At 56.4% G+C, this 25917-nt stretch overlaps 1 protein-coding gene across 5 annotated transcripts; it reads left to right on the forward strand.

Annotated features, from left to right (window-relative positions):
* Positions 1-1938: 1938 nt before the first annotated feature.
* PLCB2 (phospholipase C beta 2) lies at positions 1939-23957 on the forward strand. Of its 5 annotated transcripts, none has more exons than XM_030318498.1 (32): positions 1948-2306; positions 5375-5452; positions 6109-6177; positions 6813-6953; positions 7091-7170; positions 7256-7309; positions 7416-7491; positions 9928-10028; positions 10173-10339; positions 10428-10574; positions 10754-10911; positions 11177-11259; positions 11523-11607; positions 12183-12345; positions 12468-12574; positions 12704-12800; positions 13865-13949; positions 14079-14203; positions 14750-14904; positions 15424-15588; positions 16154-16253; positions 16779-16883; positions 17051-17145; positions 17269-17344; positions 17559-17624; positions 17740-17962; positions 18038-18212; positions 18349-18425; positions 18516-18611; positions 19143-19200; positions 19855-19941; positions 20287-23957. In XM_030318498.1, exons 1-32 carry the CDS (start codon positions 2223-2225, stop codon positions 20488-20490), a joined length of 3582 nt encoding a protein of 1193 aa, XP_030174358.1. In that variant the 5' UTR covers positions 1948-2222; the 3' UTR covers positions 20491-23957. The 5 variants fall into 5 exon arrangements, with proteins under 5 accessions (XP_030174361.1, XP_030174362.1, XP_030174358.1 ...); XM_030318500.1 differs by having other exon boundaries at positions 17583-17624; XM_030318499.1 differs by having other exon boundaries at positions 1949-2306; positions 17580-17624.
* The last annotated feature ends 1960 nt before the right edge of the window (positions 23958-25917 follow it).

A 25917-nucleotide genomic window follows, 5' to 3' on the forward strand; every position in this document is an offset into this window, starting at 1 on the left:
CACATGCTTTCCAGTGCGCCCAGCAGGGGGCATCCTTGCCCTTCTACCTTCTGCCCTGGGGGTGAGATTGGCAGGCAGCGTGGGGTGCCTACTACTCAGCTTAGCCCAGGAGACACATTTCCCAAACTGGTTATTCGTGTGACCTCCCTGATTTTCTCCATATCCCCTCTACCGTTACTTACACGGTATTTTTTTTGTCAATTCACATTGCAGGAAACCTAAATGTATTTTTAAAGGAAAAAAAGTCCTCTTTGATGAAGGTTTTCCTGGCTCTCCTTGCTGCTTGGTCTTCTTGCATTCTGAGGGCCGCTAGGTAGGATGAGGGCAGGAGAGTACAGGCCCCACTGAAGCTACAATTGGGGGTCTCAAGAACTGGGTCCAGGCACTGCCATCACCGGGAGAAGATGGGTGAGGCTTTCTTCTGTGGATTAGAGCCTCTGTGGATTCAGAGCCCAAGATTGAAAGGATCAGAGTAAGGAGTACTGAAATCCCCGCCTTCCTGTGGCACCTCCAATCTCATGAAATGAGAGGAGCCTGTCTCTTGTCTCTCCCCAGGCTGAGGGAGAAGGTGGGGATTGTCTTTCTAGGCAGACAAGAGGGAGGGACTTGGGTGCAGGATGAGAGGTGGCTGCAGGTGACAGATGTAGGGTCTTTGGGAAAGGGCAAGGATTTCCCTTGCAAAATGCATTCAAACAGACCAAGAGAGAACCTGATCCCAGGGAGAGAATGGGAACTGCAGGGGCCCTACAGGAGGCCCACTGCTGGCTGAAGGGAGGGGTGATGACAGACAGAAGGCTTGGAGGGAGGGGACAGAGGATGAATCCTGAAGGCAGTGGGGCATGGAAGCACAGGGCAGTTCCAGAACGGCTTCCACAGGCTGTCGGGCCTTGTTACAGGATCCACTCCAGTAGCCTTAGAACCACTTTTCCGGGGATTATTTTTGTGCTGGGAATCCCCTTAGCTCCAGCCCTCAGTGGCCCCCATCCTCCTGCCCTGGCCCAGACTGGCCAGCAGAGGCAGTTCTAGGGCCTGGGTGAGGGCCCCACAGTTGTTAAGGGGCGGAACAAAGGCTCACATGGGACCTGGGGCAGAAAGCCAGGCCCTCAGAGGGGAAGGAAGTCCTGGGCAGAGCTCCCTGCTCCCCCAGCTAAGCTAAGAAGGGTGATAAGGAGGAGTAGGTTAGGCAAGAGGAAGTGGGCTGGCTGAGGGAGGTTGGGACTGAGCTCCCTGGGCCCAGTCAGTGTTAGGTCCATGCACCCTCAGCAGGCAGCCAGAACTGAGGCTTCACCAAGCGGCCTCCTGCCCCCTGGTGTTCTCACCCCAAGCCCTGGGCACAGAGCAGAGGAGAGCTGGGCAAGAGAGCGCAGTGGAGGTGGTGACAAGGGTTGCTGTGTGTGTGGGGGGGTAATGTTGGGTTTGTGGGGGTTCTAGACCTCTGCCAGGCCCAGAGGGCCAAGAGGAGGTATGTGCGGCGGGCAAGGGGCCTGATTGCCTCACTTGTACCTCATTTTCATGGGAGGAAGCATTGAGAAAGAAGAGCTGGGTGTGCAGCAAACTTTGCTTATTCAAACCACCAAATCCCAGCTGCGCCCAACCCCACCCTCAACACCCACCTCCAGGGTGGTCCCAGCCTCCTCAGCTGTGGGAAGAGACTCCTATACTTTAGAGCCCACCTCTGTGGAGGTCCCTTCCCCTGGAGAGCTACTTACACCCTCCCCTCAGGCCCAGCTTGGGCAACAGCATCCCCGGGGGGTCCCCATATTGTTCCTTCTCCAGCTCCTCACCTGCATCTGACCAGAGATTACTCCTGGGACTGAGGCCCCCAGCTCCAAGGTGACCAGTTCTCAAGACCCGCCCCTCCGTCCTGAACAGCACATAGAAGGAAGCCCTGAGCAGGAAGTGCTGAGGCACAGGGTGAGGGCGGGGGCTTTGTGGAGGGGAGCCTAACCTCCCTGGGCAGGAGCAGTGACCACAGCCCCCCGTTGAAAGCAGGGGGGAGGAGACTGATTTAAAAGACAGATGGGCCTCTGGCCAAAGCATTCAGCTCTGCCCCCAGCCACTGCCACCCGTGGGCTAAAAGAGTATCCAGACTTCCGGACCCGCTCGATCGGGGCGGGTGCCATGTGAGCCCAGCCTGGCTGGCTCTCCTCCTTTGGCCTTTCTTTCTTCCCTCTCCTACCCACGGGTGCCTGTCCAGCCTCTCCAAAGGGACGCTTAGCAGCATGTCTCTGCTCAACCCTGTCCTGCTGCCCCCCAAGGTGAAGGCTTATCTGAGCCAAGGGGAGCGCTTCATCAAATGGGACGATGTGAGTGGGGCAGGGGCCGTGGGCTGCTGGGGCACTGGGGTGCTGGGAGCCCTGTTGTCAGGGGCCTTGTTGGGTGTGGGTGGGTTGGTTTATGTCTTCTGGGACCAGGCGCCTGTGTGGCTTGGCCAGGCAGCTGACACAATGGCCTGGATAAACAAACCTGGGGGTGAGGGTGTGTGGCCCTGAGTGTGTGTCCCTGGACTGCAGGGGCTAGGGCTCTGTGTCTGGATGTAAGAAGAGGATGGGCTGCCTGGGTGGTCACAGGAGGGAGTTTTCTTTGGGTTTTGCGTCTGTCCTTCCAAAAGCCCCAAGACAAGCAGGATTTGTTGTTCCTGGTCTCAGTACTAGTGGGAAGAAAGTGCCCCAGATCTGAGGCAGGGGCAGAAGCAGAGGTGAGCCAGGCCCCTATTCTTGGCACAGAGGGTGCACTCTTGCTCGTCCCCAATCTGGCCCTGCCACTGGCCCAGGGGAGCCCCACTCTTCCCATAGCTGCCGTGGGGCAGCTACACAAGGCCGGGGGACCCTAAATGAGAACTGGAGGCTTCTGCTGGGAAGGAACTGATTGACTTCTGCTTCTGCTGGCTGTTTTCAGCCGGGCTCCCTGCCACCCCCTATCTGCAGGAAAGGGGGAAACCACTACTTTGCCTTGTACTCTTTGTTTCCGCTGTCTGTTCCTTCCCAGACTGGGACCTGCTTCCCAGACTCTGGTCCTCCTGGCCCCTGAAAATGTGTGGCGACAGGCCAGGACTCTCTTGGGCAGTGAGAATAATTTGGGGTCCTTTGTGAGGCTGCTAGGTGGGTCCAGTATTGGAACCACTGTGGGCTGATCCAGGAAGGGAACTGGAAGGCTCAGGGGTGTGTGTGGGCGGGGGGCCTAGGGCTGGTTCATTCTTACAGGTGGGATGAAGGGGTTCTGGGTCTGTGAGTTAAGGCAGGCCTGGGGCTCTACATTAGGCTGAATAATCTGGTTGCCATGACTATGGGTAGGAGGCCCTGGCTAGATGCTTTCTGCTTCCCTAGAAGTGGTGTGGGGGATGTGGCATGGGTGGTGACATGTCCCAGGAGACTGTGGAATGGGGGAAAGTGGCTCAGAATGAAAAGTGAAGTGGCCTCTCTCGGTTCCTCTGGGAAGTGTGTTGTAACTTGACTGGGCAGAGGGCCATTGGTGGGGGGGGGGCATGCTAGCTGGCCTTCTCTGCAAGCCAGTACCTATGTAGCAGGTTGCCCCCCTCCCTTCCCTGGGCAGGGCACAGCATGACCCCAGGAGCCTGACCTCATGAGCAGGAATCTCCCAAGCCTAGTCACGGGGCACATGCACTTGTGAGACAGGGCTCTGCTCAGATTGCCTTTGGCCAGCTGGCCTATGACTTGAGTATGTCGTGTCATGTTGAATAAGCACAATGCAAAAGATGTAATCAACTCCCAACTTAATTTTGTCTCCCACGGTCCCTTTTCAGTGTATTTGGTGGGAGAGGCTCTTCTCCTGCCCATGGGAGGAAACTCAGCCAGTCACAAGAGATTCCATTTACTCTTGGGGAACAGACAATCCTATGGTCACTTCTCATAACACCCAATCTTATTTCGGAAACTAGTTATAACTCAAAACTCAAATCTTACTTTGGATGACATCTTCTGCCCTCCTCCTTCTAGGAATGGTTTTAGGTGGACTGCATGTGCTCTGCGAAGGCAGGATTCCCTGATCTTCCACCAAGCCCTCCGACCATGGGTGCAGGGAGAGATGAGGGAGACGGGACCAAAGTCCTTCATGAACAGATGCCATCATCAGTTGGCTCATGCTTTCTGAGCCTGGCAGAATGTTAGGCTTATTCTTTCTCTAGTGGACACTTTTGAGGATTCTCCTCAAAGTGAGGAGACCCTCCTTCCCTGAGCTGGTGGTCCCTTATGTAAGGGTTCCTCTGCCATCTCTATTTCAGAAGGTCGCTCAAAATTACTTCTTCAGCCCCTTGGAATCCAGTTACCACTTTCAGTTTCCTATGGTTTTGGACTCTGTCCCTCTTTCCCACAGGCCTCCTCTAAACCTCAGCACATACTCTTGTGTTCACTGCCCCAACAGACTCTGAAGTTTGGGTTTATCTAGCACAACCAGCATCCCAATGCCTCTGACACTCGGTTTCCTGGGCAGGAGTCAGACCCCAGTCTGCTTTGCCCCACAACTGCAGGGGTGACCAAAGCTTTCTAAGTACAGTTGAAACCCCTCACTAGGTTTAAAGTGAGGAGTCAGCCCCCACCAACCCTCCCTTTGGGAGGGAAGGGAATGGAGTTCACAACACAGCTTTCTCTAAAATTATCCCCCTCCCAAATTGTTTTTTTTCCCCATACTCTAACCACCCCTCACCTGAGAACCTTGTTTTGACCATTGCCTTTGAAAATTCTGCATTTGGTGTGATTTGGTGTGCAGCAACTACCATGCCTTATTGGAAACTTCAATTTTACCATCTTGTTTTATATGCATACGAAGCCCATTAAAATGAAAGATAGCCTGTGTGCTCTGTGAGTGGAACAAGAATTTAGAGCCATTCACTGGCTCTTCAGCAAACACGAAGCACTAAGCTCATGGCTAGCGCATAAACTTATGGCCTAGCTTATGCTACAGCACAGGCTTGTTTCCCTGGAGTCCATAAGCCCTTGGGGATTTTCTGGATGGGCTTCTAGGTGTGTGAACACACACACTGTTACAGCATGTTTCTGGGAAGGCTTTTCAGAAGAGGAGAGACTTGGGGTGCTCTTTGAAGGTATTTCAGGCAGGGTTGGGTTCTTAGGCTTGAAGGTGGGAATGCACTTGGTGTCTATGGGACAGTTGGATGGATTGGTGGGGAGTGGTTTGTGGAGGGGAGATGGTGAGCTCTGAAACCCCTGGCCTGGGCCAGGGAAGCTTGGCCTGAGGTCTCAGAGCAGAAAGCTAACCCCTTCTGTCTTTTGTTTTTCCTTCCTTCCTTCCTTCCTTCCTTCCTTCCTTCCTTCCTCCTTCCTTCCTTCCTTCCTTCCTTCCTTCCTTCCCTCCCTCCCTCCCTCCCCCTCCCTCCCTCCCTCCCCACTTCTGTCTATAGGAAACCACAATAGCCTCCCCGGTTATCCTCCGCGTGGACCCCAAGGGCTACTACTTATATTGGACATATCAGAGTAAGGTGAAGCAGCCCCTACCTACATGGCCCTGAGCTCCTGCTGATCTGTTGAGTCAAAGCAACCTTTTGATAATGTAGGGGTGGAGGTGTGAATGCTCAGGGAATACAAAAAGACCTGGAAGGGTGGCTCTGGGGGATCTCCTGTGGGCAGAGGCTATTTGCTTTGGGAGGGAGGATGCAGTCACTCCAACCATGGCTGCCTTGGGCCAAGATGTTCCAGACTTAGCATCCCTTGGAGAGAAAGAGAGAGAAAGGAAAAAGAACTGCCACTGAAGGCGGGTTCTCTACCTGTTGTTCTGGGTAAACTGGGGGCTCAGAAAGATTAAATAGGGTCTCAGTCCCTGGATGGAGGGAAGGGAGTGAAACCTGGGGAGAATCCAGGATAGCATGGGCAAGACCACAGGCTATACATCCTGAGTAACTTGAATGGCCAGGGAAGGAATGGACAGAGGAAGGGAGGAGGCTCCTATGAGTGGGGAGAACCTGATTGGTGAGAAGGGAAGGGTAGGGTCCAGGCCACCCCAGATAGTCTTGGCATCTACAGAAGGCAATTGGTCAAGATGTGAAGGGGTGTTGGAAGTTCCCTCCTCTCTGCTCTTCATTCTTGACTGACCTTTTTGTTCTCATCCCTTCTTTGCTCCTACTGGGACACCCTCCAGGAGATAGAGTTTCTGGATATCACCAGCATCAGGGATACTCGCTTTGGGAAGTTTGCCAAGATACCCAAGGTAGGTGGGCCCAGTGGCATCCCAGGCTCAACATGGCCACAAGCTCTGTGGGGTCAACGCAGGAGTCCCTGTGGGTGTGCGAAGCCTAATCTCTGGAGCAAGGGGAAGAGTTCCCAGACTGGGTAGCGGGCCTTGTCCCAGAGCGGAGGAAGGGACATGGCTGCTCCTGAGCTTTCCAGAGCTCTGGTACCATAAACAGACATGTCGTGTGGTCAGTTCCTGCCCCTAGAGCACCCTGGACTGTTTGGGTGGTACTGCTTGTGCCCACCCCCTCCCCATCTGGTTTGCCTATATATGCCTAACGCCAGTAGGAAAAATGGAGGAAGGGATTGGTGGGAAGCTGGGTTCCATGAGACTGGGACCTGAGAATTCATCTTCAAATGAAAAGTGGCAAACAAAATACACAGGACTCCCAGGCCCTGCGGCTAGGTTAATCTCCTCCTGTGGGCTCTCCATCTCCACTCTGGCCCCTGGAGTCGGGGATGGGAAGGTGCGGAGGCCCATGACTCCTCAGATGGGGATGGGACTCCGCCCTGGGTGGCCATAGTTCAAACGCTGAGGGGGAGGGACAAGGAGAGCCACAGTGGGCCAGGGATGGAGGCATACTTCTGATCCCGTGTCGCTGCTTGCTGCAGAGCCAGAAGCTCCGGGATGTCTTCAACATGGACTTTCCTGAGAACAACTTCCTGCTAAAGACGCTCACTGTGGTGTCTGGCCCAGACATGGTGGACCTCACCTTCCACAACTTTGTCTCCTACAAGGAGAACGTGGGCCAGGTGCATGGTGGGGGCACACCTCGCCTGGGGTGGGCACCTGGGGTAGCCTGGGCTTCTCGTGAGACAGGCCAGGGTTGCAGGGGGTGAGGGCACCTGTGTGGTCAGGGGTCTGACTGCGGTGCCCTGGGGTCCTGCAGAACTGGGCTGAAGATGTACTGGCTCTGGTCAAGCACCCGCTGACAGCCAATGCCTCTCGCAGCACCTTCCTGGACAAAATGTAAGTGCCTGTCTGCCCGGCCTTGGTGTGTGGGGTTAAGTGTGCCAGCCCCAGGGCCTAAGTGAGATGCTTTCTGCCCCACCAGCCTGGTAAAGCTCAAGATGCAGCTCAATCCTGAAGGGAAGATTCCTGTGAAGAAGTGAGTTTCCCCAAATCTCTTCCCACACTTCGCCTCAGCTCCTCAAAGCCTTTCCTCTCCAGGTCTGACCCCTGTCTTTGCCTGGTGCCTTTCTCTGCTCCTTCAGTTTTTTCCAGATGTTTCCTGCTGACCGCAAGCGGGTAGAAGCTGCCCTCAGCTCCTGCCACCTCCCCAAAGGCAAGGTGAGTGGTTCTTCTGCCCCAGCCCACCCCCTCTCACCTGAGCTGGCTGTGACAAGAGGCCCAGTGTGGCCAGGTCTGGTCGGGGGTGGTGAAGGCAGGGATGATGGTACAGCCCGGTCAACAGCCCCAAAAGCCAGTTAACCCTAGAGTACTGGGTTCTGATACTAGGCACAGAGACGGAACCAGGGCAGTGGGGGTGAGGTGCCTGGATCCAGAACACGTTGGTCTACACCGCCTACTCCTGGGTGGCTGTGCGGGCAGTGGGCGGTGGACTGTGTTCAGGGCAAGCAGGTGGGTGCATCCCCATTCTAGCCTTGGAATGAAAGGTGAGAGTGAAAGTTCTCACCTAGAGGAGGGAGATAAGGTCAGCAAGGATGGGGGCAATGTGCAGGGGTCTGAAATATGGGGAAGGGGTTAGTTGTGCAGTGTGGGGAGAGGAACAGACCAAGCATTGAAGCTGCCAGGACACAGCCTTTAGCTTAACACAGGAAAACATTTTTCCCCTTCTGGCTAAATAATTTAAAATTATAAGCTGTATGCAGGGTCACCCCATGAGGGGCCTTACGTGGATTACAAAAAAAGGAGCCCTCTGGGCAGATGCAGCCCGAGCCCAGTGTTCCTGCCTGGGTAGGGGAGTGGATCTCAGTCCCCTGTGCCCATGGGGGGCACTGCTTGCACCCCTTGGAGTTTTGTCTCCTGATAAGAAATTGTTATGTTATAAATAAATAAAACAAAGACCTCATCGATCACCTGTCCACATGGGTCCTTGTAAGACTACTCCCCCTCCAGGCACAGCTAGTGACTCCTTGATGTAGTCAGTCACAGGAACGCAAGCATAGGGTTAAAGACAGGGTGGAAATGGGCCCTTGCACATCCCCTCTCCTGTTCTTCTGCCTCCTGAGCTCCCACCTTGGCTAAGTCCCCCTTATTTGTCAGCTCTCCTTGTGTCCTGCTAGGACCCACTGACCTATCTTTGCTTGGAGCCAATGGGTCCAAGACCCAGGCTTAGGGAGATAGGGGCTGGCTCTCTTGTTCAGACCCTCTGCTCCAAACTATGACTGATGTTGGCCTTCCTGTATGATCCTGGAAGACATGGGATGGGTTTTTCTGGGATGAAATGCAAAGGCACAGTATCCCTGGAGACCACTAGTCTACTTTCAGTTTCTGCTTCTATAAAGATCCCTAAGCTGCACATTTCACGTAAATGGAAGATACAGTATGTCAGGCTTCAATCATTTAGCGTGAGGATTTCGAGGTTCTTCCATGTTGTAGCACGCATGAGTACTTCATTCCTTTTTACTGCTGAGTAATATCCCGTAGTTTGGACAGACCACATGTGGCTTATGTATGTTCGTTAGTTGATGACATTTGGGCTGTTTCTACTTTTCGGCTATTTTGAATACTGCTGCTGTGAACATTTGTGTGCGTGATTTTTCCTGGACGTATGTCTTCAATTCTCTATACCTAGAGGTAGAATAGTTGGGTCGTGTGGCAACTGTCTATTTAACATTTTGAGGAACTGCCAGATTGTTTTCCAAGGCGACTGACCATTTTACGATCGTACTGGCAATGTACGAGAGTTACAGTTTCCTCACCAACACTTGTTGTTGTCTGTCTTTTTAAAATTTTTGTCATCCTGTGGGAGTGAAGTGGTATCCCATTGTGGTTTTGATTTGCATTTCCCAAATGACTAATGAGACTGAGCATCTTTTCATGTGTTTACTGGTCATTTGCATATCTTCTTTGAAGAAATGTCTATTCAAATCTGCCTGTCTTTCCACTGGGCTATTTGTCTCTTTGCTGGTTGAGTTGTCCCTTTACCGGACATTCGGTGTGCAAGTATTTTCTCCTATTCTGTGGACTTTCTCACTTTCTCGATGGTATGCTTTGAAGCACAAAAGTTTTTAATTAGGGTGAAGTCCAGTTTGTCTTTTTTGTTATTGTTCCTTGGGCTCTTTGGTGTCTCTACTATCGTTGAACTGTCTATTTCTCACTTCAGTTTGGTCGGTTTTTGCTTCGTGCATCTGGGGGCCCTGCTGTTCCGCACACTGTTTACATTCAAGTTGCGTCTTTTGGAAAAGTTGTCCTCCACTTAAAAAAAAACAAACAAAAAACGAAGACAGCTCACTGCTCTGGCAGCAGCATCACTTGCTGCTAACCTTGTTTCCTCCCTGCTCTGGTATCCCTAGTTCTGATCCTGCCCCAGCCAAGGGTCTAGCCTGTGTCCAAGTTCACAGGCAAGGCAAACCAGCTAAGCATGCTTTCTGCTCAGCAACCAGCACCTTGAGAAGCCAGTGCTTGGGGGTGTACCTGATGCTGCTCGGCCCGCCCTGAGCCCTCCCTTTGACAGGCCCCCTTGCGCAGGGCTGGGCCTCATTTGTGGGTCTTAGCACTGAGAAGGTGGGACAGGAATGATCAGGTGACTATCCCCCCCAGAATGATGCCATCAATCCTGAGGACTTCCCAGAATCCGTCTACAAGAGTTTCCTCATGAGCCTCTGTCCTCGGCCAGAAATAGATGAGATCTTCACTTCCTAGTGAGCTTCCTTAGCTGGGCTGGGCATGGGGAAGGGGTGGTGGCTAAAATCCCACTTGCCATGCTGGGAATTAGGGGGCTTCTTTGGAGGAGGCGGTGGTCCGTGCTCCCCGGCCCAGGGGCTATAGACCTCTCTGGCCTGCAGCCACGCCAAGGCCAAGCCCTACATGACCAAGGAGCACCTGACCAAATTCATCAACCAGAAACAGAGGGACTCCCGCCTCAACTCTTTGCTGTTTCCGCCCGCCCGGCCTGACCAAGTGCGGGGCCTCATCGACAAGTACGAGCCCAGTGCAATCAACGTGCAGAGGGGTGAGGACTAAGGGAGCCCCTCATCCCTGTGGGCCTGACCTGCTCTGGCAGCTGGGCTGCAGCCCTGACAGCTTTCCCTTGACCCCAGGCCAGCTGTCACCTGAGGGCATGGTGTGGTTTCTCTGTGGGCCGGAGAACAGTGTGCTGGCCCAGGACAAGCTGCTACTCTACCAAGACATGACACAGCCACTCAACCATTACTTCATCAACTCCTCACACAACACCTACCTGACAGGTGACCAGGGTGACCTCACTGTGACTTCTCCTTTTACGGGGGCTGCTCCTGTTCCCTGAATCCATCCCTCGCAGGGATTGCCCACAGGCTGCAAAAGGACAGACTGTGTTGGAGAGGGCTCGGACGAGCTGGACTGGCCTCTGGTGAAGCCCCTGCCTCTCCCTTTTGCTCTGGTGCAGCTGGCCAGTTCTCTGGCCTTTCCTCGGCAGAGATGTACCGCCAGGTGCTGCTGGCTGGCTGTCGCTGCGTGGAGCTGGACTGCTGGAAGGGCAGGCCCCCTGACGAGGAGCCCATCATCACCCACGGCTTTACCATGACCACAGACATCTATTTCAAGGTCAGACTCAGTGTGTGGAAGCTGGAGGCAGTGGCACTAGGGAAGGGCCCTGGGCCATAAGTTCTCTGGGGGTGCAGTTGAAAGGAGGGGGGGGGGTGGGAGGCCTTGACCAGTGAAGGGACTAGAGGGGACCAGAGGAGACAGGGCCAGCAGTGGCCCTCCAGTTCTGTGTGTGTCCTGAAACTGGGGAGTGGGGACGGGTGCCTCTGGGGGTGGGGGGCCTGGAGCACCGACCTCCTCTCGGCTGGGCCCCCTTCTCCTCCAGGAAGCAATTGAAGCCATTGCAGAAAGTGCTTTTAAGACCTCCCCCTATCCTGTCATCCTGTCATTTGAAAACCATGTGGACTCGTATGTATCAGACCTGTTCAGCCTCATTCTCTCTTGTCCCCATCTCCTGCCTGTAGCTGCCCTCTCCCAACTGTCCCCCACCTCTAGCCATGCCCTCCAGCTCTCTCCCGGGTTTTATAAGTTCCTTGGGACCCCAGGCTCTCCTGTCTGTGTCCCTGCCTCCCTGACCTCCTGTGCCCCTGATGACCCAGGTCAGGGGCCCAAAAAGATGGACAAGAAGGGGGGTAGAGCTGCTGAAACCTACCCACTTCTGCTCCTTGCAGACCCCGCCAACAGGCCAAGATGGCTGAGTATTGCCGGATGATGTTTGGGGACATGCTACTCACAGAGCCCCTGGAAAAGTTCCCAGTGAGTGGAATTTGCTATGGGGCATCTGGGCCTGGGGGCTGGGGCCCAGGGCAGGGTCAAGGCCAGGTTAAGGAGGCAGATGTCCCCAGAAGATGTTGGGGTTTATCCGGGAAGATTGTGGGACCAGAATCTTATCATCTACCATGTGTCAGGCACCGTGTTGGGCTTTGGGGCTATGTTAGTGACAAAGACACAGTTCCAGCCCTCAGGTTGCTTACCTTTTGGTGGGGAGACAGACAAGTAACCAGGTCGTCACAACCAGGGGCTGCTATGGAAGTACTTGGGGATCAGGGAAGTCTTCCTGGAGGAAGGGATGGCTAAGCTGAAATCTGAGGGGGAAACTGGATTATTTTGGTGAGGGTGGGGAAAGAGTATTCTAGCAGCTGGGCAAGAAGAGTGTTGTCTGAGGAACTGCATACGTTGGGTCAGGCAGGAGCACAGCACACAACAGGATACGATGGGATGAGAGGCTGGAGAAGCAGGCGGGCCAGATGGAGCACAGCTCGGCTACAGAGTTGCTGAGATTGCACCCTGAAGGGGAGGAGTTGGTACTGACCCTCTCCCCTCTCCCTCAGCTGAAACCAGGCATCCCCCTGCCCAGCCCCGAGGATCTCCGAGGCAAGATCCTCATCAAGAACAAAAAGAACCAGTTTTCTGGCCCAGCATCCCCCAGCAAGGAGCCGGGTGGGGAGGCTGAGGGTGATTGCCCACCCAGTGCCTCTGTGGGTGAGGGCACAGGTGAGGTGGCCTGGGAGGGGGGGTGTGGGAGGGGGAGCATCTGGAGGGGGAGAGAGGGGCTGGGCCTGGAGGGGATGTATGGGGTCCCCAGGCCCCAGTGCTCATGGAGCTGCGTGTGGCAGCGTGGGCTGGTGAAGAAGGAACAGAGCCGGAGGAGGAAGAGGTGGAAGAGGAGGAGGAGTCGGGAAGCCTGAATGAGGAAGAGATCAAGAAGATGCAGTCGGACGAGGTGTGTGGAGGGCAGCCCCTAGCCCCTTCTGCTGTGTCCTCTGCGGAGCCCTCCAGGTGCGGGCAGGGGGCCACCTCCCTGGGTTCTGTACCTGCCCTCCCCTTCTCCACCCTCTCCTCTCTTCCCTAGGGCACAGCGGGCCTGGAGGTGACGGCTTATGAGGAGATGTCCAGCCTAGTGAATTACATTCAACCCACCAAGTTCATCTCCTTTGAGTTCTCTGCCCGTAAGTAAGCATGAAGCGGGAGGAAGGTGGTAAGCTGGAGACGAGGCCAGATTCAGGAGAAGGCCCTTAAGAAGTACATCCTGACAGCAGAGCAGCTTGATGGGTAGGGAGAAGAGGAAGAAGGACCCCCCCTTCCTTGGACTTGGGGACCCTGTCTATAAATAGCCAGCAGAGGAGTCAGGCAAAGGGCTTGTTTAAGTGGCAGTGGCTCCCAGTTTCCTGGCACTGTAGTGAGAAACTTGGCACCTTCCAGAATGCTCTGGAGTGTGTCCGTGACAGGCAGGCCACTTATGACAGGCCATCTTAGCCCTGTTGGCCTGAGGCTCCTGCAGCCTTCTGCAGGTGCTGTGGCTCTCAGGGATGAATGGAGCCTCGGGCTGGCCCAAGCCCAGGAGCCCTGTTCCCTCCCCCACCTCCTATCTCCCCACCCCAGGCAGGAGAACTCCCAGGAAGGGCCAGAGGCAGAGGCAAGGGACAGTGCACATCTGCCCCTTGCACCCTTCCCTTCCTGTGCACACCTATGCTGTTTAACTTCAACTTCTCCTGACACAGGCATAACGCATTCCCCTCATCCTCTGGGCGTACCCCCCACGTAAACACCTCTTTCTGCACACACTTGTGCAGTGTGTACCTCTGCAACATTGACTCCTCATTCCTGGACCCGCACCCTGCAAACTCACCTGTGCTCAGCCATGGCGTGTCCAGTCCTTGATGTATATCCTCCCTCCCCTGCCCCCAGCCCTCATGTTCAGATATAACTTGCATGCTCACTGTCTGCATATCACAGCATGTTCCTGTATCATCCAGGGCACACACCCCTCACTCTGCAGGACTGTGGCACACACCCCATCCCTGTGTACGTCTCCCACATATACCCTTTGCCCCCAGCACACCGTTACCCACATGGATCTGCACATCAGCTTGGCCCCCTACGCCCTTGGGCCTCAGTAGAAATGCTGGGTTGAAGGGATCTCTGTGCTGGAGGGAGCTAGCCTAAAGGGAGGGGAGGAAGGAGGGAGGAGGACAGCCTGACATGGGCCCCCTGCCCTTTCTCTCCGACACAGAGAAGAACCGAAGTTATGTCATCTCCTCCTTCACAGAGCTCAAGGCTTATGACCTGCTCTCCAAGGCCTCGGTGCAGTTTGTGGAGTATCCTTGAGGCCTCAATAGCCAGGGTCCCTGGTGGGGGTGGAGGGTTGGGGACAGGGCTCCCAGAAGGAGCTGTTGGGTCCTCCTGGTGTGGGTGGCCTTCGGCCGGGCTCCTAAACTCTGAGGCAGCTACAACAAGCGCCAGATGAGCCGCATTTACCCTAAGGGCACCCGCATGGACTCCTCCAACTACATGCCCCAGATGTTCTGGAATGCTGGTTGCCAGATGGTTGCCCTCAACTTCCAGACGATGGGTGAGGGTACTCCTAGGCCCCTGAGAACCTTCCCCTGCCCCCTGCCTCTCCCACCTTCACCCCATCCCTGTGGGGAGGGGGGGGGTCTTTAGAACAGCTTGGTGTCTTTAGAACATCAGTGTCCTGATGTTTGTTCAGGCTGTGGGAGCACGTGCAGGTGTGTGAGCGGTCAGGGATCTAAATGCATTAGCTCATGCCTATATGATTGCACGTGTACGGGTATGTATGTGAAGGTGCCAGGGTGCTGGCGTGGGTTCTGGCTGCTCTGCCTGAATGGGCCCATCGAAACACCTGCTTTGCTGGCCTCAACTTCCACAGCGAGCTGTGGTCTGGTCGTGGCTTTGTTCCTGCTGACTCCAGGTTGTGGAGCTTTCCTGAGAGATGAGACACCCCAAGGGAACAGGCTAGGTCAGGAGAGACCCTCATTCTCACAGTCAACCCAAGCGCCCCATTCACAAGATAGGAGAGGCTGAGAAATGTAGGACACAGAGACTGGGTGCAGACCGAGGGCCGGGCCTTCCTCACTGAGTGCCCCTGTCCCCCCAGACCTGCCCATGCAGCAGAACATGGCGCTGTTTGAGTTCAATGGGCAGAGTGGCTACCTCCTCAAGCATGAGTTCATGCGCCGGCCAGACAAGCAGTTCAACCCCTTCTCAGTGGACCGCATCGATGTGGTGGTAGCCACCACCCTCTCCATTACGGCAAGGCCCTGAGGTGGACAAGTGGCCGGGAGGGCTGGGGACTTGAGGAGAAAGAGCTCTACTCCTCCCCTCCCAACCCCCCTCCCCTGATATCCTGAAAACTTCAGCCCAAGCCAGTTCGTGCAGTAGCAAGTTGCCTTGGAAACTGCCTCCTCCTCAGCACTGGAAGCTGCCTCTTGGTCCCCATGGAAACCAAGGGGAAGGGCTGAGGCTGGGATGGGGGAGGGGAGAAGAGTAGGCAGAGTGGGTCCACAGGAGCCCCAGGCCCTGGGGGAGGGCGCTGTTCCTTCCTTGCCGGGGGAGGGAGGTGGGGAGGCCCCCACTTCTTCCCTGAATGCTGGAAGCACCTGGTCGCCAAGAGCTGAGCTGTAACCCTTGAGCCACACAGCCCCAGCTGAATGGGGCTCTTCACAGTATGCAAGAATGGATGCTTTAGCCACAGGAGCTGGAGGCCCCAGGTGCTAGGGAAGGGCCTGGGTGGGCAGGCTGACGCCGGCCTCCCATGGGCCCCACCCCTAGGTGATCTCTGGGCAGTTCCTGTCAGAACGCAGTGTGCGCACCTATGTCGAAGTGGAGCTGTTTGGCCTTCCTGGGGACCCCAAGAGGCGCTATCGCACCAAGCTGTCACCCAGTGCCAACTCTATCAATCCTGTCTGGAAGGAGGAGCCCTTTGTCTTTGAGAAGGTGGGGACCTAGGGCAGGGGCTGGGGTCTGTCCCTAGTTCTTGGCCTCTACTTATAGAAAAGAGGAACTAAATAAAGGGACTTCCTTCATCCTCTCCCCTCCCCTCTCCTCCCCCCATGGCTTCCTGATTTTTAAGAGTCCCAAATCCACGTTTACAGAAATTTGTGAGCAGGTGCGTGCGTGCGTGTGTGTGTGTGTGTGTGTGTGTGTGTATGTTCATGTCAGGATGAGAGGCAGAAATGTGAACTCCCAGTCGAGGGTACAGAATGCCACGGAATGGTGAGGGTCTTTTGCTCTGCTCCCATTGGATGCTCATTGGCAAGGCTGTGAAGGGTGCCAGGTCTGCCTGCACCAGGACCCCAGAGCCCTGGGCTGCATACCCAGCCCTTCTCCCCTTCGTGGACCAGCCATGGCATGAGCTGAGAGGATGCCTACGTGTGTGGCCTAGAGTGTGCCAAATCTGGTAACACCTGCCATGTTCTCACACTGATGCTAAGACTTCTGAAGCTAGGGAGGTGGGTAGGTTGGCCACCTCCTAGCTTGTGCTGTCCCAAACTCTCCTTAGATCTTGATGCCTGAGCTGGCCTCCCTCAGGGTGGCTGTAATGGAGGAAGGCAACAGATTTCTTGGACACCGCATCATCCCCATTAATGCCCTGAATTCTGGTAAGGATGGAGTCCTTCTTTGCTGTTGTCAGCCGGTCTGAGACGAAGGCCAGTGTTAGGAGCCTGTCCAGAGGGTGGGGCTGCTTCAGGGAGGTGGCCCTGAGACCTTACCTAACCCTCTCAAGTTATCAGCCCTAAGGAGTGTGGCAAGAATAGGAAACTGACAGAGGTGGGGCCTCTGCCCACCTATCAGAACGCCTGTAATATTCTGGAACTACTGGGGCAATTTCCCAAGTAGCTGATACTTACTGGGCACTTAAAATGAGTTAGGGCTGATAACACGTTCTCACTTAATGCTAACAATAACCACATGGGTAGACCCTAGTCACCCCATTTCACAGCTGAGGAAAATCTCAGAGATTTAAACTAATCTGCCCAAGGTCACACAACCAGGAAGGTACAGAATCAGACTCAGGCTCTGGCCTCTTTGACTCTAAAGCCGGGAGTCTTGAGTAACTAGCTGCTCCTGTGCAGTGCTGGGCAGCAATGAGCATGGCTTACTGCACACCCTGCCATGCCCAACAGGCTACCATCATCTGTGCCTGCACAGCGAGAGCAACATGCCCCTTACCATGCCTGCGCTTTTTGTCTTCCTGGAGATGAAGGACTATGTACCTGACACCTGGGCAGGTAGGAGGCCCTTAGTATGTTGGGAGCCGGGATCCACTCACTCCCCCTCCCCCTCCTCAAGCCAGCCTCCAGAGTGGGGCAGGACAGGGCATCCTGGGGTAGGTGAGGATGGGGGAGGCTTCCAGGTACACCTCCATACCAGGCCAGTGATGCCCCTCTGCACCCAGATCTCACCGTGGCTCTTGCCAATCCCATCAAGTTCTTCAGTGCCCACGATAAGAAGTCTGTGAAGCTCAAGGAAGCCATAGGAGGTCTGCCTGAGGTCTGTGTTGCCTGGTCCAGGAGCTTTGCCCTCTGGGAGGGAAGATGAGGGAGGAGGCAGAGTCCTAGGTTGAAAGACCAAGAGATGTTGGTGCTATGTTCCGAATCTGCTCTCCCTACACAGAAACCCTTCCCACCCGGGAGTCCAGTCGCCGGCCACGTCAATGGGGCACTGGCCCCACTGAGCAACGGGTCTGCAGGTAAGCACTGCAGGGTCCTCCCACAGACTGGAAGGGCCTCGACCTCTCCAGCGGTACCCACAGCATCCCCCCAAAATAGACTTTCACCTGGGATGGGAACAACTGTGTGAGAAGTCGCAGCGCCAGGAAAGTGCGCTACAGGGGGCCCATAATGCCCCCCCCCAAGGGAGGGGAGAGTAGCCTACAGAACTAATCCCGTCCCCGCACCTCTTAGCCCACGCTGTGGCTCTTGCAGCAGCCGGGGCCAGGGCCAGGGAGGAGGCCGTGAAAGAAGCTGCGGGTAAGGCCTGCTGAGTCCTAGTGATCTTGGGAACGAGCCTGGGGAGGGTCCTAGACTCCTGGGGGGTGGGGGTGGGGGTTCTGGGAGGCGGCGCACCTCACCCCGGCCCCCGCAGAGCCACAGACGGCCAGCCCGGAGGAGCTGCGGGAGCTGAAGGGCGTCGTAAAGCTGCAGCGGCGGCACGAGAAGGAGCTGCGGGACCTGGAGCGGCGCGGCGCGCGGCGCTGGGAGGAGCTGCTGCAGAGGGGCGCGGCGCAGCTGGCCGAGCTGGGGCCGCCGGGCCCGGGGGGCTGTGGGGGCCGCAGGCTCGGCGCGAGCAAGGGCTCCCGCAAGAAGAGGTAAGGGCGGCGGCGGCGGCGGGCCCTGCCCTCCGAGGCGGGCTCAGGGCCTGTCCCCACACGTGGCCTCCACAGGACCCCGCTCTGCGAGGAGGCCGCCGGGGCCGCGCCGAGCGAGGGCCGCGAGGGCCCCGAGGGCGCGGACGCGCGCGCGCGGGAGTTGAAGGACCGCCTGGAGCTGGAGCTGCTGCAGCAGGGCGAGGAGCGGTACGAGTGCATCCTGAAGCGCAAGGAGCAGCACGTGGCCGAGGTGCCCGGGCGGGGGAGGGGAGGGGAGGGAGCCACAACCCAACCAACATCACCCCGTCCCCACCGCCTCACAGCAAAGGGCTCCTCTAGCCAAGCTCATCCTTGCATAACCGCCCCCCCCCCCGCACCTCCCGCAGCAAATCGCCAAGATGATGGAGCTGGCCAGAGAGAAGCAGGCTGCGGAGCTGAAGACCCTCAAGGAGACCTTGGAGACGTATGATTGCCTCCCGCCCATGCCTGACTCCTATCTCCCAGGAGGGCTCAGGCCCCTCAGAACATCTTCCTGATGCTTGTCTTTCTGCAGTGATACCAAAGAGGTGAAGAAAAAGCTGGAGGCCAAGAGGATAGAGCGGATCCAGGCCATGGTCAAAGTCACCTCGGACAAGATGGCTCAAGAAAGGTGAGCCCTGGAGGGAGGCCCAGGCCTCAGACTCCAGGGCGGGTCTGAGAAGGGACCACTCCAGGTGGGAAGGGGCCTGTCTACAAGTGGATCCTGACTTACTTTCCAGAGATGTGCCTGTCCCCTGGGTTTCGAAAGTTAATCCCATTTCTGTCACCTCTGATCAGAGTGTCCTCCTTAGGCAAAACACAGAAGCCATCAGAAAGGAGAATCAAAATTCTCAGAAAGGAGAATTTAAGGGAAAACCAATCATACAAAGAGGGAGGTGCAACCTTGGGACAGTAGCTCCCCCCCCCCCACACACACACCTGGTAGGACAGTGCACTTCAGTGAGGAAGCCCTTTCCTCAGACAGTGCCTGGAGCTCCCAGTGGCCCCTCAAGTCCTCCTTGGGTCCCCATGATTACCCCCTGTGGCTGGTTCTGCTCTTAGGGTGGAGTTCTCATTTTGTCTACACCCTGAGGAGACTTGGTCTCATTCAACTCTTCCTAGGGGCCCCCTGCCCTCTCTGAAACTCTGATCACCCCAACAGGCTGAAGAGAGAGATTAACAACTCTCACATTCAGGAGGTGGTGCAAGCCATCAAGCAGGTGTGTAAGAGCTGTGTCCTTCATACACACACACACACACACACACACACACACACACACACACACCCTACATAGGAGGGAAGGGGTGGTCCTAGGCCTTTACTTTGCCTTTAAGAGATGCACAGTCCAGAACAGGCCCTGCAGCTAGGGATGGGAGGAGGCAATGAAGAGGAAGAGGAGTCCCCAGGCTATCCCGTGGTTCTGGCCTTTGTGGGAGGGTGGGGTACCAGCCTAAGGGGATCTGTCTATGGCCAATCACCCTGGATGGAAATGTTAAGGGGCTAGATGGCCAGTGGAGGATGGGACGTGAGGGGGGCTTCCTGAGGCTCCGAGAAGTCAGAAAAGGAAGGAAAACCTGCTGAGAATGGACCTAACTGCACCCCCCCCCCCAGGACCATTAACAACACTAACACAGCTTTTACTGAGACCTGACCTCATACCAGGCTCTCAACCAGGTACTTGACTTGAACCGTCTCATACACTCCTGCACAATCCAGCAAGACACACTATTCATTTTACAAATTTAAAAGAACTGTTTGAAGGGTAACAAATTTGTCCCCAGTCTTAAAGCTGGTTAACTGGGACTGTAGCTGGATTCCAAGCCAGGTTGCCTGTCTGTGCTATCCTGATTCCCTGCCTCTCACTCCCACCCAGATGACAGAGAACCTGGAGAAGCACCAGGAGAAGCTGGAGGAGAAGCAGGCAGCTTGCCTGGAGCAGATCCGGGAGATGGAAAAGCAGGTGACAGGGACCACTACCCTGGCCACCAGCAGAGTTGGCCTGCCCCAGGGAGCTGCCAGTCAGGGGATGGGGTGAGGGGAAGGGGACTCAGCCTTCACTGGTGGACCACAGGCCCCGATTCCCACGGGGTCCTGGGGCCCTTTAAGAGGAGGTAGTTCTATACATCTCTTTGCCTGGTTGGTACCCCCTTCCCTGAGAGGTTCCCTGATGGTCTCCACTACCTTCCACCTCCCACCCCAGTCTCCTGGGAGCTCTGAACAGACTGGGCATCTCCTTGTCTGACTGTCCAGAGAGTGGGCGGTTGGCCCCTTCTGAGACAGGTGGTGATCTTTGCTGTCCCCACAGTTCCAGCAGGAGGCACTGGCAGAGTACGAGGCCAGGATGAAGGGCTTGGAGGCCGAGGTGAAGGAGTCAGTGAGGACCTGCCTCAGGGACTGCTTCCCCTCTGAGGCCAAGGACAAGCCTGAGAGGTCCTTTGGGGCCTTCAAGGAGCTGTGTGAGCAGGACCCACTCACAGCAAAGGCAGATGCCCAGGAGAGTCGCCTCTGATGCCCCCATCCCACTGGGACATTCTGTAAGGACATTCGCTCTTCTCTGGGATGTGGCTCCACCCCCCTGGGAGGAAAGGCCCCCGCATTCTAAGGCTGTCGGAAGCTGGGGCTCCCTTGGACTCTGGAGCCCCCTCCTGCAGCTAAGCTGGAGGAGGAGGCAGGAACCTGGTACCATCAGGGCAGGGGCCTGTCTGGGTTTAGAGGCCCCCTCCAGTCGGACTTCCTGCTCTTCATCCCTCACTTCTTCCTCTGAATGAGTGTCACGGATTCGTTGAGGGCACAAGAATATGGACTGGGAGGCAGGAAATGGGGTCCTGGCCCCACTCCACCTTTCCTAGTGAGCAACCATTGGTGCCCCACTCCGGACTCACTGTTCTCACCTGGAGGGTTAGGTCTGGCCACCTGGAACCTCTACTCTAGCACCTCTAGTTCAAGCAGGACCGAACTCCAAACCCTGCTGCTGTGAGGCCCCATCTCAGACCTGTCCTGAGTTGGCCTCCTTGTCAGCTCCCTGATGTGGAGCCTGGCACTACCTCCAAGCTCCCTGGGGACAGCTGCTTCCGGGATCCCAGGCTGAGGTCCCTTCCCTGGCCTCCTGCCTGTGGGGGACGGGAGGCTGACATGGAAAAGCTGCCTCAGATGTCTGGTCTCTGAGACACTGGGCCTCTGGCTCGCAGGGAGGGGCCAAGGAAGGCCTTTGGGACACTCTTCTAGGCCTGGGGGCAGGGGGTGGTTACTTCCTAGTATGCACCCCCACGCAGGCTGCCTGACAAGGTCAGTATCATTTTCTCTCCTGCCTTTATGAGATTTATTTATTTTTTCCCCTTCTTACTGCTACTGAAAAGAACCCTGTCCCAATATTTCCTGCCTAAGCCTGGTCTCTGCTCTACAGCTAAGAAATGGGAGGCAGGGGTAGCATGCTCCTGAAATGAAACAGCCTGGGGAGTAAAATAAAAAAACCCTTTGGGAGCTGAACCCCAGGATGAAGTCCCTTCCAGAGCCCAGTGGAAAGGAATGGCCCTGCCTCTGGGCACGAAGGGGATTCACTTCCCCTTCTGGCAGCTCTGATGCCACAACCACTGGAAAATGAGGTCACTCCTTCTCTCCACCCGCCCCCAGATGTGGGCTTTCCTTGTCTCCACCCTCAGGGCTTGCAGCAGAAGAGCCTGTTGCAAAGGTGCCCCCCACCCTCTTGGGGAGCTGTGAACCTCCAGGCCACCTGGGCCCCTTTAGGCAGACTCAGAGCGATCACATTCTTAGGCCCCCGTGGTAGTTATGGTTGAACCCAACACTTGCTCGACAGGGGCTTGGGGGCAGCTGTTCGCTGCATCTGTGGCATGGTCCCAAATCCCAAATGGGAATAGGCACTGGCCTGGGAGAAGCCAGGTGGGGATTGATTCTGGGAAGAGGTTGTTTTCTTATCAGAGAGTTATAACAAATGCCATTAGCTCTGAGCACATGTGCCTTCGAAAAATAAACAGAACCACCGCCACCACCCTCCATACCTCTGGGGGCCGGACCTCTGGGATCTCAGCATTCCCGGGTTGCAGGTTGAGACTAGGGGTCCTGCTCATTCACAGCAGTAAGGCCTGTCATTGACACGTCCCGCTTGCATACACACTGGATACAGCCAAGGATGGGACACTTGTACCCCAGAGCAGTGTGCTGTCTTTAGTTCTCCTGCTGGGCACTCCACTGCCCCATCTCCCTGCCAGCCCAGGGGTAGAACCATGTAGGGATGAGGATCCAGGCTAGACGAGCTCACTGACCCAGGCACGTGGGCATAAGCCAGAGCCAGTGCCAAATAGAGTCAACTGGACAGTCCCCTGTTTTTGCCCGAGACTGCTGAGGGGAAGGAGAAGCTGCCTTCCCCGAGCCTCTCAGCCAGACCGGGCAGTTTCTGGGCTCCCCAGTGTGGAGCTGGGAAGCCCAGGAATAGGGAAGGAAATGCAATCCTCTTGGAGAGGCCTCTGCATAGCAGGTTGGGGGCCAGCCCCAGATACCCACCTCCCTGCTTTCTGTCCTCTGGAAAAAGGGCAAGGTGCCCCCCTGGGAAAATGTCATAGTCTTTGGGCCCTGGAGATGAGTTAATCTCTGGCTGTAGGGGATGTGCAGAGGAGAGGTTGATGCCTTCCCTCAGGGCCCTGAGCAGGTGAATTCCTGCTGTGTATCTGTGGGGCTGGGGCAAGGTTCCCCGTCCATTCATCATGCCTCAGTTTCACCTTTTACATGAAGAGAAGGGTCCCCGCCCTTTCCCAGTCCCATTGCTGACTCAGATACTAGAGTCCCCTGCTGACTCACCCCACCCCCTGCACCCCCCACCCCCTCCCCGGCTCTCTGGATCTCCCAGGCATGTGCCACCTGGCCCAACCCTGCCGAGCTGGTACAACATGACAGGGTGAGGGGGCTGGTGACACTTGAGGGGGAAAGAAAGGGGTCTGGGAGGGGCGCTGGCTGCAGACAGAATGACAGACTGCAGACCTGAGCCTAGCGCCTCTGGGAGGAAGCTCTTTTGCCAGCCTGGGGGAGAGGCTCAGCAGGTGGAGGGGAGGAGAGTGTGGAGTGCCTGCCTGCTCCCTGCCTCAGCTCCATCTCTTGTCAGCCTTCAGCTCCCTAAGCGACAGCTTCTAATTCTGGCTGTTGGGGCCTCTGCTCTGCAGCACCGTCTCAGCTCTCTCCCCCCCCCCCCCCCCAGTTTTGCTATTTCTTTTCTGCTCAGAACCTACTGAGCCTACGGAAAAGTCAGAGCTAGGGCTCCAGGGCCTGAGACCCGCCACAGGCCTGGCTGGCTTGGTGATGACAGATGGGGCAAATGCACTGGCTGCTCCCTCTAAAGAGTGGCCAGCATGGCGCTGTCTGCCAAGCCAGGGTGGAGGCCCTGACAGGAACCTCTGGCTCCTGTGCTTCCCTGGAACTGTCTCCATCCATCCCAGGAACAGAGGCAGAAGCCCCAATGAGGAGGGAGTCCATGGTTCTTTAGGACAGAGCAGTGACCCATTCCATGTTCCCGCTGCTTCTCTCCTCTACCTGGGGTGTGTCGCTGCCTGGCTTGTCAGGCGGGCCTGCCACATGCAGATTCCAGGGTTACCTCCTTCCCCAACTCTGGAAACAGGAGGGAAGAAAGCAATTTCCCTCATGCTGCAAAAAGGGGAATTGAGTCATGAAGGGAAGGAAAGCCTTTCTTCTGCTGAGGGGGGGGGGAGAGCTTTCCTGCACCCCCACTGGGGTTGGAGAGTCTATACTCACCCTGAGGCGACACCCCAGGAGGGGCCCCCATGTCTGGGGTGGGCGAGTTTGGATTTTCTACACTCTGAATAACCATGTAGCTCTTTCCCTGACACTCTCTAGCTTGATCTTGCCAGAAGTAGGCAGGGCTAGTATTGTCGGCTTCATTTTGCAGATGAGACAATGCAGGCCTGGAGCCACACTGCTAATAAATGCCTTCAAGCTGTGACTTAACTCCAATGTCAAATGCTGTGCCCTTTTTGTGACACCAGGAGAGAAAATGGGCAGAGCAGAGGGATTAAAGAATGAGAGAAGATAAAGGGAGTGGGAGCTTGACAGTGTGTACAGGTATATATCACATGCACACACACCACCACCGCCACCACTCCCCCCCTCCACCGCCCAGAACAGAGAGGTGTGGGAGTCCCCACCCCATAGCTGGGCTCAGGATGCCAGTGGGCATCCCTGAAGCCTGGGAGCTGGAGAAAGGCAAGAAGCCTGGAGTGCAGGACCCAATGTGCACTTTGCCACTCACCCATCTGAGCCCACTGTCTTCTTTCTGGAAGGGCAAATCCTCTCCTTGCCCAGAACCTTTCCACAGGCGGCTCCTGCTGCAAAGCATACTATCAATGCTCTGCCCAGGCTCAGGACACCTTTAGGATTCCCTTAATTTCCTGTCTTCTATAGGAAGGTTCTCAGTAAAGCAGCCCTCAATACTGTCCCCTACAGGTGTTTTTCTTGCTTCCTGGCCTGGCCTCAGTAACCCTGTCTGGAATGTCTTCCTCATTTCCTAGCAGCCAGATCCCCCACAGGCTTGAAGACCACCTCAGAAGTCCTGTCTTCAGACTTCCTCCAGAGCCTTCTCCTCCCCACAACTCCACCTTTTCCTCTGAGCACTGTCTCAGTTTTGTATTTAACCATGTATTGAGCCCTTGGTGATAGCCTCTACTTTTTTGTCCCGGTCTTGTCTTCCCTGCTTGGGAGGGAAGGTCTCTTCTACCCAGAACTGAACTTCTGTGTTTCCCCGCAACTGCGAACACAATACTTGGCTCATGAAAAGTCTCAGTAAATTCTGAAGCTGATACCTGATTCTCTTCCCCCCATTCATCCCCCCTACACACACACCTACCCTCTCAGCCAAACCCCCCACCCCCAGCCCGCCCAGACTCCCCTCAACCAAGGCCTCAGCACCTCGGCCCTTCATCTCAGGAGCGAGTGGGGTTGCCGTGGTTTTTCCACAACCCCCTGACTCGAGCTCTCTTCTTCCCTTTCAAACGGGTCAGCTACTAGTCAAAATCAGAGCCTTGTGGTCTGGGGGTGGTTTTGTGCTCAGGAGGGAGGCGAGGACCGTAGGGGAGGCTTGCGTGTTTGTCCCTCGCATTTTCCGGGGTGGCGGCGCCAGGGAACTCTTCACGAGGCTGCAGCACTCCAGGCTCCGGCTCGGGCCGCGCGTCTCGGCTCCTCCCTCCTGTGCCTGTCAGCCGCCGGGAGCTGGCAATCAGGCGCGTGGTCGGGGTTGGAGACGTCGGAGATTGGAGAGCACACTCTCCCCTCCACCCCCGCTCAGAGTGAGCGTGTGCGGGAAGAACAATTGTGTGTGAGTGCGTGATTCGCTACACTTGGAGTGGCAGTTCTCAGCCAGAATGAGCGCCCCCCCCCCACCCTGTGCGCAGCGCAGATACCCCCTCTCCCGCCCCGCAATTACTTCCAGTTCGCCTTTCGCCGCCAACTCCCAGCTCGCTTATGGTCCAGTTCTGCCCTCTTGGGGTCCCATTTCCTTCCACCTGGACCGCTGGGGGCAGCGAGAAGCCCTCCGTCTTCCCCGACGGGTCCGAGGTCCCAAGTTTCTAAGGAGCCAGGAGCACCGACTCTGGTGGGGGCGGAGGGCGGGGAGACGAGGAAAGACGACTGTGACTTTGGGATTGGCCTGGCCTGCTGCATGTGGCCCCCAGCAGCAGCCGCCACCCCCGCCCCACAACTGCCGCCGCAGCCCCAGGGGAGCGCGGAGGAGGAGCCGCTCCCCGACTTCGTGGCCCACAAAGGGGTGGGGGTCAGGGGCGGTCTCCCCCGCCGCGTGCGTTCCTGCCCTGACGGCTCAGCCCGCTTCCAGGGCAGCCATTGCCATGGAGACCCCCGAGGCTATAAAGCCAGGTGTGCAGGCTTGCGGCGGCTCCCGCGCCGCTGAGCCCCCCAAGTAAGG

The sequence above is a fragment of the Lynx canadensis genome, chromosome B3 (genome assembly GCF_007474595.2).
Source record: "Lynx canadensis isolate LIC74 chromosome B3, mLynCan4.pri.v2, whole genome shotgun sequence".
In the NCBI taxonomy this organism is placed as follows: Eukaryota; Metazoa; Chordata; class Mammalia; order Carnivora; family Felidae; genus Lynx; species Lynx canadensis.